Source organism: Cottoperca gobio, chromosome 14, assembly GCF_900634415.1.
Source record: "Cottoperca gobio chromosome 14, fCotGob3.1, whole genome shotgun sequence".
Classification (NCBI taxonomy): domain Eukaryota; kingdom Metazoa; phylum Chordata; class Actinopteri; order Perciformes; family Bovichtidae; genus Cottoperca; species Cottoperca gobio.
This window is the reverse complement of record NC_041368.1, coordinates 12,325,325-12,342,383: the sequence shown is the minus strand read 5'-3', so window position 1 is coordinate 12,342,383 and position 17,059 is coordinate 12,325,325. Positions and strand designations below refer to the sequence as shown.

General features: G+C 39.0%; 1 protein-coding gene across 2 annotated transcripts; it reads right to left on the bottom strand.

Annotated features, from left to right (window-relative positions):
- Window positions 1–1,363: 1,363 nt before the first annotated feature.
- Window positions 1,364–6,230, bottom strand: LOC115018915 (protocadherin beta-15-like). Of its 2 annotated transcripts, none has more exons than XM_029448175.1 (4): window positions 3,702–6,230; window positions 2,193–2,257; window positions 1,982–2,094; window positions 1,364–1,638 (listed from the first exon to the last, which is right to left on the bottom strand). In XM_029448175.1, the coding sequence occupies exons 1-4, from the start codon at window positions 6,228–6,230 to the stop codon at window positions 1,364–1,366; spliced, it is 2,982 nt and encodes a 993-aa protein (XP_029304035.1). The 2 variants fall into 2 exon arrangements, with proteins under 2 accessions (XP_029304035.1, XP_029304036.1); XM_029448176.1 differs by having other exon boundaries at window positions 2,193–2,254.
- Between the last annotated feature and the right edge of the window lie 10,829 nt (window positions 6,231–17,059).

Below are 17,059 nucleotides of genomic sequence, written 5' to 3'. Positions count from 1 at the left end.
GGAATATAGAGTATTATTATTCACAGAGTTGCAATACATTATATATATTTAAATGTAAGAATACCACTCTAAGTGGTCACTGTTTGCTTTAAGTGAAGTGATGACATTCCTGAGGTATAAGCAGATACAATACATTACAAGCTTAGTTAACACTTTATAACAGCCATCATTGATATATGTTAAATTAACAGCTAATCAAACTATAGTTAATACAAATGTTCCTGTTATACTATATAATAGCCCTCCATTATTTGGTTTGGTATTATATAGTTGCAACTGATGATGTCTGTACAAACTGTATTTTGATAGATAGTTAATACTTTGTCAGTGGTTACATTTCTGGTTTCTGGTCCATCTATCGTTATGTTTATAGATGGTTTACAATTTATTTGTTAATAATTAATAAATACTTTATATAGTATATCAAATGTAATAATGAGTGAACAAATAAACTAAACAGTGTACTAATCTAATCAGAATGTAATAGTTATCATCTCTTATCAGCTATGATACAATATATTATTTATAAAGACATTACTTAATGTAACACAAACTAATGATTTTAGCATAATAATGATTTATTACTATTTATTAATCATGGTTATTATAAAGAGTTACCAGCACGATGGATATTTAGAAATGCCTATAACAATAATCATACAGTGCTATAAAACAGATTATAACGTATTATAGACACGGGCTTATTAGAAAGTGCTACCGTATTAATACATTGCATTACTTGTGCATTGTTCCTGGACTGCATTCACACTCAAATAACCCGTCACTAACTGTAACTGTAGCACAGCTTCATTACCTCACCAAAATTTACAGCATTTGTGAAAAATCATGACCACAAAGATTGTTGTTGAGTATACCAGTTATGTATTTAAACAATAAAGCACATCTTAAATTTGATAGCTTTAGATAGAAACCTGGACTTTAAAGGCTATAAAGTTTCTCAGTTAGTCGGTTCACAACTTGACACAGAGCTTGGTCCCTTTAAGACACAAAGGTGTGTCGTCTATATACAAGTGAGTGGTACATGGACAACCCTTGTGTAGTTGACTGTAAGCTGTTTTTTTGATGGAACCTCAAGATGGTAAAGTCCTCACTTGATTCCACCTTGACTCAAAATATACTTTATTTATACATAAGTTCAGTATTTACAAAAATAAAAATATACTTGTGGTATTAAATTCCACTGGAAAAAAGAGAAACATAGTCTCCCAGAGCAATAGCTATTTATAGTTATTATTATGGAACTAGTTAATGGCATATACATATACATATATATATATATATATATATATATATATATATATATATATATATCACGCACAGCATATACAGTATAGTTGGTGTATCATTTGAAGATGTCATTACTCACTATGAGGCTGTCATCGGTGTCAAAAGATTGTTCATAGTTTGAGATAAATCTCTTTTTCTTTCCAAAAGTAGAGAAAGTGTTGTACACATCCAGTTCTCCTCTGGGTGCCAACTTCAGAGTGCTGTAGTCAGACGTGGTGCCAGGTATGTACACATTGTGCTGGTAGTCTGGTGGTTCAGAATGAGGTTGAGTGTACTTTGGAGTCCATGAGTTGTGAGGAAGTGTTCCCTCTTGAAGAGATATCTTGCAGTCTGTAAAAATGCGCATAAATTACAGTTTGTATTGGGAGATTATTTCTGCAAAGAGCCCCTATTTACATACAGTGTACTTGATTTGAATAAGGTGGTTTTAAAAAGGCATCTTCTTATATTCAGCTTTTTCACAAAAAAGTAGAAGAAAAACCCTTCTTTAAAGTAATCCTCAAGTTGATGCATTTAAATCCTCTCCAGTTTTAGCGGCTGGTATTATCTATTCAGTTAAACATTTTATATTTCTGAATAAATCCTGAAGCATAGACATAGGGAGATCCCCCCACCCCCAGCACCCTCTTTCATGTGAATAATAATGAGCCCGAATTGCACAATTTCCACCTACCATTCATATGGCTCCCCCAGGTCCAGTACTGTGGTGCCACAGAGCAGGAAAACCCATGGGCATCATATCTTTGTTGACGAGTTAGAGTTCCCTCCATATTTGCTGAACTATACCTGAGGAGATAAGGAGACAGCACAAGTATAAGTTTAGGCGTGTGCATGTATGTGTGTACATGTGCGTGTATCGTAACTGGCTCAACTAATGCATTCACCTCTTGTATGCTGAGTTGCGTTGGTTTTTGGTCAAGGTCCAGTCGTTGTTTGAATACTTAAGCTGCTAAAACATAAAAACAATATTAGTGACCAGCTCAATTAGAACTATTGCACTGCATTTATGTCTAGATGCAGTCATGTATATATAATGGCAAGGCATGAACAAAGTCAGTGTGACTGACATGTTTCTTTATCTGTTTTCCCACAGACAACAGTTGGCCTCTGCTAAAGTGTTCTCTGGGCTTGCCTAAGCACAAATCTTAAGACATTTTCAAAATCGGTCAAACTATTTGTCTGAATCATACTATATTAAGTCTTTTTTTTTTCTATAAAGAAAATAATGTTTTGGAGGAAAAGACTAAATATAGTATGATAAGAAAACGGCTGTATCTCAGAATCTACAAAGTGTTTGGTATCTGAGCTCATAACTATTTGAATATCAAAGATATGCATACAAATGCCGATAGTAAATGTTTTTCATAAAAAAGACATTTGATGAACACAACCTTTTCTTCAAATTTTTCAAAAATCCTGACTTATTCATGCAATCTAAAAATGTCTATGTTGTGCTTTTAGATGCTTTCTCAAAGTATGCCCATACCCAGGTTTCAAGACGTTAGACTAAATAGAACAAATGTTGTGGTATTTGGTCCTTATTTTTCCTTTCCTTAAATATAGTCTTTGGGAAAAAATGGGTATTAAGGTTCATAGAAGGAAAGTCATGTTTTAGTTAAACAGCTGGAAAACTTGAGACGAATACCTTTTAATAATGTTTGAAACCAGACTATTAAAACAAATTGGACTCCATTGTCTTATACATTTATTACATTAACAAATTAAATAAAAGGCTCTCTGATGCAGCTAAATGCTAAATACTGATGCTAAATTTAGTTAGTAACTAATCTGCTTGATGTGAGGTTTAATATTGATGGTCATACTGATGCTGTTGAGTCGCGCACACACACAGCAGAAGTCCAGGCTGTGATAAAAATGTACATCTCTTTTACCCTCTGTAACACATTTTATGCGTGTCACACACCTTTTCACACTGTGGTAATTTTCCCAGACTGCAGAGTATGTTGTCTGAGGCTATTCTTTCCAATGGATGTCTTACATAAAACTGCAAATAATACATGTTTTGTTTTTATCCTATGGATAACACATTTTGGTTGTTGTAATATCATACATAAGATGTTCATCTAATTATTATTCACTGATTCAATAGCCTTTTACAGTTTAACATCCCCAACATAACTGTTTTTAAAATATCAATTAATTTAAAAAGAAAAACGTAGATACATCGCTTTAGAGCACCCCCTGGTGTGTAGAATTCATTGTGACATTTGCCACTGACTCAACCTTTCTGCCATTTCTAATTGAAGTGAGACAGCAGGATGATTTAGTGGATATCATTTTGGGATAAGTGTAATTATTAGATAGTAGAAGATAAGAGAAACAACTCCTCTGTTATGTAAATGTCCATGCTTCGCTATATATCAGTATATTACCTCGTTAGGGGTTACTGCTCTGTTGTTGAACAGTTCATTACGGTCCAGTGCGCTCCAGCCAGAAGTGAGGTAATCTGTGCTCTTGGCGTTATTCTGTTGAACCGACATCACTGGGCTGCAAGGCTTGAGGAACATGAAGTCACTTTTTGACGACTCCGGTGTCAGACACATTTTATAGCAGTAGACTTGAGGAAGAGTGCCGTTGCTGTTTGCCTCTGCGCAGCCGGACGCACCTGTGGACATCCGAATATTTAAATTGGACTTTTTGAACACCTCTGTGGGAGTGGAGGTTTCTGAGTTAGAGCAGCAGCAGCAGCTGCCTGTGATGGAGGGGAAGTTGGACTCTCTGCTGGACGCTCTGCCCTTCAGTCTCCGCACTGCAACCAGGACGATGATAGCCACAAGAAATGTGAAGGAGATTGCGCCCAGAGACACGATTAAGTACAGGGTGAAGTTGGAGCTGTGATGCGGGCTTAGTGACAGGTCACCCAAATCGGGCTGCAAATCTGGCAGGCTGTCAACCACTGACAGAATGATGGAAACAGTGGCCGAGAGGGGCGGCTGACCATTGTCCTTCACAAGTATGACCAATCTGTGCCTCGCAGCGTCTTCCTCCACCAACTGGCGTAGTGTCCTTATTTCGCCTGTGTACAGAGCAATGGTGAACAAGCTCGGGTCTGTTGCTTGGAGCATCTGGTAAAAAAGACGCGAGTTTTGACCTGCGTCTGCGTCCACTGCGCTGATTTTGGCGACAAGGTAACCTGCGTCAACTGACCTGGGCACTGCTCCCGTGGGTGCAGAGCCATTTTGCGCAACTGGGGAAACAATCACAGGTGCATTATCGTTTTGGTCCAAAATAAAGATGTTGACTGACACGTTGTTGTTTAGAGGCGGGAACCCGGCGTCTTGAGCTTGAACTGTTATCTGAAAGTTTTTAAGTTGTTCGTGGTCAAAAGATCGCAGCGCGTAAATGTTCCCGTTGTCAGAGTTTATGGATACATATGTTGACACAGGCATTCCCTGTATGTCACCCTCCAGGATAGAATATGAGAGATATGCATTTTGGCCAGAGTCTGGATCCAGTGCAGTCACTGAGCATATGGATGCACCCGGAGCATTATTCTCAGTCAAATACACAGTATAGGACGGCTGTTTGAAGTGAGGCGCGTTATCATTCACATCAGACACTTGGACCAGAATAGTTTTCCTGGTGAATAAAGGTGGGGAGCCCATATCTCGCGCGGTAAGTGTGATGTTGTACTCAGCCACCGCCTCTCTGTCCAGAAAATCACTAGTTACTAATGTATAATAGTTCTTAAAGGAGGAGTGGAGCTGAAATGGCACGTGATGGGGAATCTCACAGTCTACATTCCCGTTTTCACCTGAGTCTTTATCCATCACGCTGATGACAGCTATCACCGTCCCCGGGGGTGCGTCCTCTTGCACAGGTGTGGACACAGATGTCAAGATCACTTCCGGGAGGTTGTCATTTTTATCCAAAACGTTCACCAGCACTTTACAGTGCACTGCTACAGCGGAGGGGCCTTTATCTTTAGCCTGAACATAAATTTCGTGCATTCTTGCTTTTTCATAATCTATCACTCCTTTCACTTTGATTTCCCCCGTGCGCGAGTCTACGCTGAAAAGCTGGCGCACTTTGATGGGAGCGTGGCCACTGAAAGAGTAGGTGATGTCAGCATTGGGACCCTCATCTAAATCGGACGCGTTGAGTTTTATGACCACGGTGCCTTTTGGTGCATTTTCAGCCAGCCTCACTCTGTAAAAGGACTGATCAAATACAGGCGCGTTATCGTTTGCATCCAAAACGGTGATGTCAATTTGCGCAGTGCCGGATCTCTCCGGCGCGCCTCCATCCACCGCCGTTAGGACCATTTGATGCGCACTTTGTTGTTCTCTGTCCAGTGGGCTTTGTAGGACGAGTTCTGCAAATTTGCTGCCATCACTGCGCGTCTGTATATCTAAAAGGAAATGCTCGTTTACACTCAGCAAATATGTGCGGAGCGAGTTGGATCCGACGTCTAAGTCCTGTGCGCTCTCAAGTGGGAAACGGGATCCTGGCGCAGCGGACTCCGATATGTCCAGATTAAACTCGGTCCACGGGAAACTGGGAGAGTTATCGTTCACGTCCAAAATCTCCATCTCTACCCTGTACAGCTCCAGAGGGTTTTCTATGACCACTTGCAAGTGGAAAGAACACGACAAACTCTGCTCGCATAGTTCTTCGCGGTCTATTCTTTCATTGACAAATACAACTCCATTTTCCAAATTGACCTCCACATACTGCTTCTTGGCACCCGAGACTATCCGGAATCTGCGCGCAGAGAGCTTGTCCAAATCCAAGCCTAAATCCTCTGCGATGTTGCCAACAAAAGCTCCATGCTCCAGTTCCTCAGGGATGGAGTATCGAATCTGTCCCCGGACTGTATCCAAGAAACAAGTGATCAACGCAAAATGGCAAACTAAATGCCATTTCCCATACAGTCTTTTCTTTGCTCCTTGTGTGTCCATCTGGATGAAGCAATGCTGCAACTCACACTATTGACTATGTCTGTGGCATACGAGATGATTCAGGCAGAATTGTGCAAAATACAGTCTGGAAAAAACTTGACATTGGTTGGAGTGGAACAGCGACTGTCTGCCTGAGAGCAAAGAGAGGAGAGAGAAAGGGATGTGCAAGGGCTACCAGCCTCTCTCTCTCAGATTAGTGCGCGTTTTGTGTGTATGTGTGTGCGCGTGTTTATTATTGGCCCTACTGTTCCAATAGCAGGGAAACGACATCTGCTCGGATAATCTTTCCTGCCTACTAGCCCGATCGAATTCATGTCACAGTCTCTGGGCTCTGACCGCAGGTCAAACGTACTTGATACAATTTCTTATAAGAGTGTTTCATTATTTCTGAACTGATGGAGTTCAGCATAATCGGATACAAACAAACCAACTCCAGCATATTTACTCTAACTCAAATAACCGGTAAAAGTTACACTTCTAGACGTTTAATTATATATATATATTTCTTTTAATGCTTCACTTATTTAAGTATTATTATTACAACGCAGGATAGTGAATACACAGTGCCATTGTTCTTCTAGAGATTTGGATTGACAGGATTTTATTAGAACATTTTCTAACTAATTTTCATATCATAACTGTGACTTTGAAAGGTGTGAAAATCCTTTCATTTTTGTTGTTTTGTTATTAGAGGAAATGAGGATTTCAGTTGAACCTTAATCAAATCATAGAAACAGAGGGGAGGAAGCCTCTGCTCAAAGCAGCTTTAAAGACCTTACCAAATGAAAAAATAATGATAGCAATCCTTTAGAAGAATACAGAGACTGCATTGCAGCATTCCTATATAAAAAAACACATCTATTTAATATAGAAGCAGTTACTACTAAGCACTAATGCATGACTATGAAGTCTATAAAGAGGAACGTTATTGACTCTTTGTGTAGTATGGGTTTGAAGTGTGCAAATTGCAAAATTTTCCTCAGGAGGCAGCTCAAATTCCCAGACATCATCACAGTGCCCTGGCAAGGATTGCTCATGTTTAAAACAGATCTTTTAGCATATTTTAGCACATAAATACTCAAATAGAGCAGTTGTATCTGTTTACCATCCACCTCCATGCATGCTCCACCCGTTTGCTCTGAAACCCCCCCCTCTTTAGTTTCCCCTGGTTAAAAGCTGAAAACACAATCTGTCTGCAGGAATGAAACGGCAGCAGATGGTGAGGTTTTCCACGCGCTCATGCTCTTTTTAATTAATGGAATGGAGATTAGAGGGCATTTTCCCTGGATCATTAGTGAACAGAGGAATTAAGACATTTTGTGAGGAATAATCCCAAGGCTATCCATGTGATGCACATGTGGTTTTCTCTCAGTGGTCATACTGACCTGCTTTTCTCAGCCTAAGTGCATGGCATCACTTACGCACTGCAGAAACTAAGTAGCTGGGATAAGGGGACACAACCACCACATTTAGGGATCAAATGTACAAAAGAGATTATCTCTCTGTCATTCCCCCCCCCCCTCTCTCTCTTGCATACACACTCATGGAGAATCTCTCTCCCTCTGTGTCTCTCTCCCTCCCTCTTCCCCTCACTCAAGGGCAAAAGTAGAATGGCAATCCCTTTGTCTTTAACTACTTTCCAGTTTTTAAACTGTAGGATTAGAATAGGTTAGCCTATATTCTGCAGCTTTTAACACTTAAGCGGTTTTAGTTGGAAACAGTGATATGCATTACGCTCTAATGGCAGCATGTCTGCCGTCTAACATGTTCTGAGTGCAACTAATTATTTTGAGTTTTATTTAACCTCTTGTGAAACACTACAGATGCTCTGCACCACCTGGTATGAAGAGCCGGCAGCAAACTGACAGCGATGACTTCTCACATGATTGACTGCTGTTGTAATAAGGGAAATTCTTGCATCTATTCTCCTGTTTGTCGTGCCACCTACACAAATACAACTTCTCTGTTTTATGAAGGGGAGACACCCCAGGTGAATAGGGTAAAACATTTAAACATTTTTATATCACCATAAAACTTCTTCAGTTGATTACTTACATTAAGGCAATCATTTTTTGAATTGGAAGTTTTTTGACATTTTACGTGTGCTAATTTTCCAATATTTCCACAACAGAAATCTGAACATTGGATAAAAACTGGATCAAAATGCTAGTTTAATTTTGAAATTCGAGTCAAAGGTTTGTATAGAGGGAATGTTGGATATATCTTTGTATCACTCCATAAATCAGAAAATACCACAGCCATTAAAGTATACTAAAATGTAATGATTAAATATGCGATTTGTGTTATTAAATATGCCATAAAAATATATCCATTTAGCAGAAAATTCAGGAGAAATCTACAGAAGAATATAGACAAAGTTAGTAAAAAAACTAATTCTTGCTGTTCTGAGTTGTATCCTCATGATTGTTTGCATTTATTGTAAGTCGCTTTGGACAAAAGCGTCAGCTAAATTAACTGCAATGTAATGTAATGTAAAATAAACAACTAAATGTGTGAAAGAAGACCTTTTTTAGAAGCAAAATAGCACAAAATCTCAAAATTGACCAGAACATGAAACACAATGGTTTTGCCTGTAGTGTCTCCCCTTAATGACAGACATGCTGTATGGAAACGGATGCTAACTAAAGACATGGAATAGTGTGGGAATCTTTACACAAAGTATGAATTGTGACAGTCTGGTGAACAGGGAAGGATGGTGACTAACATCCTGAGGGTATGTTCATATATTCACATGTGGGCTGACCAGAAAGAAAGTGTTTGAGTTCATCAAGTGCACTCATTAGAAAACATAACATTGCAATTTAGTATTCCATCTGGAAACAGATTTTCATTAATAAATTAAACAATTTAATAGTCCGCCAAAAAAAAAATCCATTTGGATATTACCTCATGCGCATGGTTGATTGTGTTTATTATTAAAGTGATTGTTGCGCCGCAAAACTGTTGTGCAGAAAAATCAGTGAGTGAAATGAATTAGAGGAGATGAGATGTAAAGTCTTTTGTCCTCATTTGATGTTTACAGAAATGGTTATGGAGCCAGTGTTTTTTATTTATTATCATATCAATATTATGGGCACAGGTATTTTAACCAAGGTTGTGGTTGGATTGTGTCTACGCTGTCTGTAATGTTTTATGTGAATACCCTTTTTATGCCCCCTACAATTGGAGCAGCAGATGGACTTTCATGAGTTATTAAACTAGGCTCGGTGTATTTCTTAAAACTGGGCATGGACGTCAGAGCAAAGAGGGACAGCTGAGGGCTTAGTTGTTATTGGAGTTGCCACACAGTAACCTCTTGACACTGATAGTTGGCTCAGAAGGCCTCCATGGAATCATCTCTAAATTCTTGTCCGGGCAACCCACAGCCACAAGAAAGTACAAGTCAGAGGCAGTGAACATAACCTGCTTCTTTCTTCCTTTACCCCACTTACAAACTGATGTGTGCATGAGGCAACCAGCTCGCTGGACAATGACATCATGACATGTTGTTGGCATGGCATCAACTGTGAACAGTCATACCTGCAGAAGGAAGTGGACAGTAACATAATAGAAATATCATGTTTTCTCTTAACATTTTAAAGTGATAGCGTACTTCTTATCCTCTTAAAGTTACACTTGAATACTTAATTAACACTCCACTGCTCCCTACTCCCTACTATAGACCACTTTTTGGGCTTTTTTAGGGGGGGGGGTGTCTTTAGGGAGAGATAGCAGGTCAACAAAACATGCCAAATAGAAGTGGTATACTTCATCTGAAAGCTGGGAACCTGAAGATTCATATCAGATGCTGCTCAGTATTGTCTGTTTTTCTATTCATAAATCTACAAAAAATATTGTGTTTTGCTTAGGAATTGGCCATTCCCATGCTCAATTATGCATCATATGTTGTTGCAGCAGATTTTTTGGTTCGATACCATTAATGATTTTACATTAAGACACCAAGAAACAGAATAAACGGGAGCAGAAAAATTTGAATTAGAATTGCATTTCTTGACGATTGGATGCCGAGCATAATGTGTTCTGGGAAGAAACACCATTATTGTTAATATACTTAGGAAAGCCATACATCCTCTGAATGCCATGAGTCTGTAGTTTGTTGTTTTATAGTTTCATGGGACTGTAATAATCTAGAGGTCACAACAGGTCATTTTATACAGTGAGGTCAAGTTTTAAAAACTGGTCTCACAACAATGAAATGGCTACTATTTAGACTAACATCATCACCCATGAATATAGTTGCGCTCATTGAATCCACAAGAGTCTCAGCTTCATACAATTCTAAATATGTTTAGGGAATCCAGTATGCAAAATCCATTTTTAAAATAGGTAAAGATAACAGATGTATACAAAAAGGTATTGTTTTCGCAGCAAACTTCATTGTGACTTCATTGTGGGCATGTCTTTGAAGAAGAGGATAGTGGGTAGCCATAGAACCATTTTCATTCAGATATTTACAGGTCATGGGACCCTAGTAAATACAACCATGCCAGTTTTTCCCTCCCCAAAATTTGTCTAACTTTGGAACTTTATTTTGCAGCCTTCCCAAGGAGTTAGCATAACATGGTTGATACTGGATGCCTTAGAACATGTAGTTTTGTTTGATAACAATCAATACTAGCTTTAAAACTGAGCCTGATACAGTCTCTGCAATACAGTGACATCTGCAGAATAGATAGTACTCCTTTATTATAAACATTTATAACTGGGTGTTAATGGGTTTGTCACTTTCTAAAAAAACATCATGTCTGTAGTTACACACTTCTTACTCCCATTCTGACCATATCTGTTCCAAATACAAGTAGTTTTTGTTGGGAAGCCTGCAAAGAAATGCTTACATGCATATATCAACAGCAGGCAATTTTGCCTAGGAGGAAGAAAATGGCTATTAAAATGCAGACTCAGAGACTGTATAGAGCAATTCAGGTCACCACAGTATATGGATAGACCAAACAATTTCCCCAACAACAAGCAGATGTCTTTGCGCTACAACACACCAACACCATGCATCAATAGAGAGGCTGCTCAGTCTGTGTAGCAAGGTTTTCTTTCCGAAGAGGACAGATTGTTAGACAGCCAATTTGAGAAGCTTCTCCTCTGTTGCTATGATCATTACTTATCCAGGAAAGGAGAGGCAGACTGCAGACAGGAGTGGAGACTGCTTTTGTCTAAGTTTGACCTGCTGCTTTTCCCTATCATAAAGGTTTGGTATTTATATTTTAAAGCTCTCAGCTATCAATTTTTGCAGTTCTAATGAACTAAAGCACAGATGTCATGTTATCATATCCACTTATTCACTCATTTTAGCTTCCCAATGTCTATTTTGATACATCTGACATTTCAGACTTCATGTTCATGTTGTTTATGATGATCTTATTTTACCATTTAAAAAATGTGACATGGCAGATTTCAAGAAAATTACATTATAATAAAGTCTGTGATAAAACAAGAGCCTCAGCCTAGTATATCCTTGCATTATTGCATATACTAGGCTGAGCAAGTAGCACAAGTGAAGTCAGATTCCGTATTATACTAAATATTTTAGTATATTGTTACACAGGGTGCAATTTGAACACAGGCCATGTGCTCACTACCGGGATATGACCAAGCGGCAACACCTGGGTCTGAAAAGTGAAGCCAATGCGGAAGTGCATTAAACTTGCATTCTCTCTAATAGCCAGTATGCTGGTTGCAAAAAGTCAGACTGTATAGAAATCTATGAGAAAATGAATCACATGATTTATTACCTCAGTAAACATTTTCCTGATGAGTTTATGTTTTCAATCGCTAGTTTAAAGTCTTCTTCAGTACAGCTTGATGTTAATCTTGTAAATCTTGGTCCCATTTAGAGAAAAAGAATAAAGCAGGGTATGCTTTAGGGCATGGCTACCTTGTAATTGACAGATTGCTACCACAATGTTGTTTGGATTTGGGTTTTGTCCCTCTTGTGTCACTTCTGGATCCAAAAACACCAAGATGGCCACGGCCAAAATGCTAAACTCAAGGCTTCAAAATGGTAGTCCAAAATCTAATGGGGTACATTGTGGTGGAATTTTTTAATTAAGTCCTTGTACAAATGACCAGTGAACTCTTTATTACTGAATTGAAGATTCTTAAGAAATAAACTTGTCTTTGGAGTATTTATTTTTTGCAAAGAAGGTCCAATAATCATCCAGAGTGCAAGCAGTCTGGCTGAGGAAGAACACTTGTATATCGGGGTTCATGTATCTTAAAGACAGTGAGTGGAGAGGGGACGGGGGAAGAGTCACGTAGCTGAGATAGACACAAGAAGAATATCGTAGGAATACAACACAGAGATTACTTCCACCTCTTCTAAACAGTCTATGGATGTGACAGTTGTGCTTTAATCAGAGTTGATGACATACAATCTCTATGTATGCTACCTATGCAGCTGTCATTCAGTGACCTCAAACTTTAATTCCATTTAGGAAAGCTGGCAAAGACTGCAGGACACATTAGTCATTTGGATTCAACTACCAGTTATTTTCATAAAGGATTAATATGTCATTTTTTCTCTTATCATTTTAGATTTCCCCATAAAAAGGTGACGTCTCATTGCATGTTTTGTTCAAACAACAGTCCAAAACCAATTTACAATAATATAAAACAGTGAGAAACTGAGCAAATCTTTACATTTTAAAAGCTGAAACCAACTTGCTTGACAAATGGCATACATTCTTTTTTAAATTGTTGGCAATTAATTTTCTGTCAATCGACTTATGGCTTCAGCACTAGATTCAGTAATGGTCCAGGAAGTTTTCAGAGCCTTTACTTAAATGCTCTCTACACCTGTGGTAAACCCACAGAGGCAACTTTAATTATTTTGACTGATTAGACAATTTATCAGGACTGGGCTTCTTCAGACGGTGCTTGTTTCACGTCTCACTCACGCTACTGTTGTGGCACCTTGTGCAGGATAAATTGCACCTTTATCACTTTTAGTACAAAAGGTTCTGTAACCTCAAGTAATTCCACCCACGTTCAACCTGAGCAAAGGTCTGATCAACCAGAGCTATTGAAAAGTCCTGCGTTGGTGTGGAAAGGCTTAAAGTAAAAATATCAATAGACCTTTTTTTGCAGAAGACATTTTCCCATATCACAGTAGGAAAAGCACATGTGTAGATAATAAAATTAATGTTGGCTGAATTCCACTTAGCTGCTTCAGTTTCAGGGTCTTGGTATTATGCATGCTGGCTCACTGTCACTGTCAGGGCTTATTAGTAACACCTGTGCTCAGGTGACAATGAGCTGCCAATTATTGAAACCGCAACTCATTCTGCGCATGCGGGTTGGGTTTTTGCACAGTGCAAGCAAAACTTGTTTAGCTAACATCACATAGGAACAAACAAGCGGCAACCTCCGACTCTGAAAGTGAAGCCAATGCGGAGGTGCTTTAAACTTGCATTCTCTCTAATAGCCAGGAGGGGGCTCCTCCTTTGGTTGCAAAAAGAAGTCAGATTGTATAAAAGTCTATGAGAAAATTACCCGACTTCTCACTTCATTCAGCTAATATTTTCCTAATGAGCTTGATCCAATCGCTAGTTTCACGTCTTCTTCAATACAGCATGATGTTCATTTAGTAAATTGCGGTCCAAATTAGAAAATAATTGATGATAAAGCCGGGTATACTTAAGGGCTGGGCTACTTTGTGATTGACAACTCACTACCACGCTGTTGTTTGGGTGCTCTCCGTGTTTTCATCTAAGTACTTTAATCCTTTCAAAGTGTTTTTTTTATTTTCCCATGAAAGTTGATTCTAGCATTTTGATGGCCTACAAATGTCTTGTTCAGCATTCGATTCTACTTAGCTCCACACTCTCGTGTCACTTCTGGTTCCAAAAAACTAAGATGGCGACAGCTAAAATGCCTATTTTTATATGCAGTCTATGCAGTGGCGGGTCGTGCATTTCACACCTAGGCCTTCAGTGATGTCCTACACAGTCCTGCCTGAATTATTCCACGTCTTAATACTACCATTATGACGCTATAGCTATAGAAACTATACATTTAGACAGAAACGCAGTACAACCGGGTGTTGCATCACCTTAACATAATCAAGTATAACAGAGTTATATTAATATTTCCGAAGCATTTATAATCAATAAATCCGCATTTACAATTAAGAGTGTTAAACTACCAGCTTTAAGATCGCTAGGATACTGTCAAAACTTAAAAATAAAATGCACTTTTAAGGGATTAGTTTACAAAGTTTTATTAAGTCCACTAAAAGTATGTGGCCCGCACCTAAAGCAGTTTCATTTAAGAAACGTGACGATAAAGACACATAAACTATTCACTGAAAATAAAAGAAAACAAACAAATAATTTGCATTTATTCATGAGGATATGTTTGCGACAGTGGTGAAAGTGTATTCCTAGCCTTGAATGTCCACTTTGATAAAGGTTAAACTAAAACAATTCAACAAGTCTCCTTGAGTACTTTTACTGCACAGCTGAGCCAGTGCGCCACACACATCTCTACATCTCTACATCTCTTGCAGAAGCATCAAACATTTTATATATTTGTAAAAAACAAAATGCTTGTTACTCCCCAAAACAACTGATTATTTGAACACAAAATCCATCCTCCTTTCTTTCCTCAAGAAGACTTGAATGACTGTTGTACAGTTTATCTGTGCATTTCAGTTCCACCAATATGTCCTTTTCTATAGACATGGAGGCTAATGCTAAAAGCCGAGTCTGTCCAGCAGCATTTCTGCTATAAGTTTTAGTTCGCTTTAACTTATAGCAGAAATGCTGCTGGACAGACTCGGCTTTTAGCATTAGCCTCCATGTCTATAGAAAAGGACATATTGGTTGGCCTTTCTCTTCTCACGATGTCTATCTTTTCTTGAAAGGTTCGTCTTAAAAATGGCGTTGTAATGATATCTGCGACCAACTCCATCTCTTCCCCTCCTTCAGCCATTGTGGGTTGAAAAAACAGCTTGTAGAAATCTACACAAATTAGCTCGTTCAAGGTTGCTAGCTCTGCCTTTCAATAGTGCGTATCCAATCAAAAGACATGGACGTGCTGACGTTAGATGTCGCCAACTCGAAATCTGATTGGTCAACGCCACAGTTTTGTCTCCGTTCACTTTAAGCGACAGGCGCCTGCACTGTTGATTCTGAAGGCCTAAGGGCAGATTTCTTGGACCCTGGCAACACATCATGGCTGAAATATGATCGGATAAAAGCTCTAACATAAAGGCCAGCCCTCCAAATCTCGATCTGAGGCTGGAAGCAGCGCAACCAAGAGGAAAGCTATGAAATGAAGAGAATAGACTATGGGGAATAATTTAATACATATTTGTGGAAAGAAATATTTAAAAATTAAATTTATATTCTGATGATATCCTTGCTGGCCCTGACGGCCTGCCACTGAGTCTAAGTGAGCAAATAGTTTCCTTTTGACACACGTTCACGCCATGGAGGCGACCAAGAGGACCTTGGAGAAAGTGAGTAAGTCGAATTCAGAGTTCGACAATGACAGCGATGAACTTAACGCCTCAGCGGCTAACATCGGGTCAGGCTACACCGGTTAGCCCCTTAAGCCCCTTTCCGACAGGCTGTATGCTGCTCTATCATACAGTACTGCAACAAACCTGAGTAAACGTGGGGTTTGACAAACCTAACCACGTCTATTTACACCATCACCAAGCCAGGCTATACATTGTCCAAACCAGCATAATTTTGAGTGCGTGGTATAAGGAAGGTCCTGCATACAAATATATTGTGCTCACTGTCATTGTTCCAACACAGCTTGAGCAGCAGCAGCAACAATAGCCTTCTCTGTGACTTATTCAATGTGCTCTGACTGTCATTGCCACGTACGAAAGTTTCTTTTCCCATGCTTTCCTCGCATTTTTACTGAACCTCTGCAAGGTGCACTTAAGACTGGTAGGATATTAACATATTATTCTGAGACTGTCCACAGCTGTCCTCCCCAGCCTTCAGTTATTTAAATGGGGAGTTAAGTATTTTCCATATATATTTTTTATATGCACATATACCATGGTAATATTGTTTTTCTGAAGTGCTGTGGAGCTGTCAACATTGTTGCTGTCCATGGTGGTGACATGTGAATGTAATAAGACAGCCAGTGGTGTGTTGGGTATACACAGTGTGGTCTGTGCTCTATGTGTTTTTTTATTAGTTTGGTCACAACGCCCTTGATAGAAGAGCAGTCTGGTAATTCCTCCTTGTTCAACAGGCCCTAAGCTTGCCTATAAATCTTTTTGAAACCTTTATGTGTGACCCTCTGTGGAATTAAATTAATTTGCCAGTTAATCATGTACACCGAGCTAAAACTGTTGCAGTCTCATACAATGAAACAATATGCTTTACTTTTCTATACTATACTACACAACACTACTACAACACTGAGAGGTATGTAGTCCACCCTCATTGACATAAAGGGGTTGGGAAAAATATTAGAGGCGCTTCACAGTATAACGAAATATGATTAAACATCATCATGATCAAAAGCCTCTGAAATGACCACAAAGTTGAGTCAACATCTCTCTGCGGTTTGAACAAAAACTGAACCTTAGAACGTTGATGAAAGTCAGAGTTTGAGAATCATTCGTTTTATCTTGGTGTCTCTGATAAACTCTGCCAACTGAGTGCAAATCTGAGGCTTAATCATCACATTTGCTCAGACTGTGTGAAGGGCGCCCCTTAGTGTAAGTCTTGGAAATTTGTTTTGAACTTGCTTGTGGAATTTCCAATCCTCAGGCTCAGTAAATTTGTAACTGTCTTCTCCATGTTTTAGTGACTTTTAATCTACTTATC

What these genes read in the sequence shown, in the direction of transcription:
- LOC115018915 (XM_029448175.1), bottom strand. Translation starts at nt 6,230, where the DNA reads ATGGACACACAAGGAGCAAAGAAAAGACTGTATGGGAAATGGCATTTA. An exon ending in GAGCAGTAACCCCTAACGAG is followed by an intron (nt 2,258 to 3,701) that starts GTAATATACTGA and finishes TTTATGTTTTAG; the next exon opens with CAGCTTAAGTATTCAAACAA. An exon ending in CGCAACTCAGCATACAAGAG is followed by an intron (nt 2,095 to 2,192) that starts GTGAATGCATTA and finishes TTATCTCCTCAG; the next exon opens with GTATAGTTCAGCAAATATGG.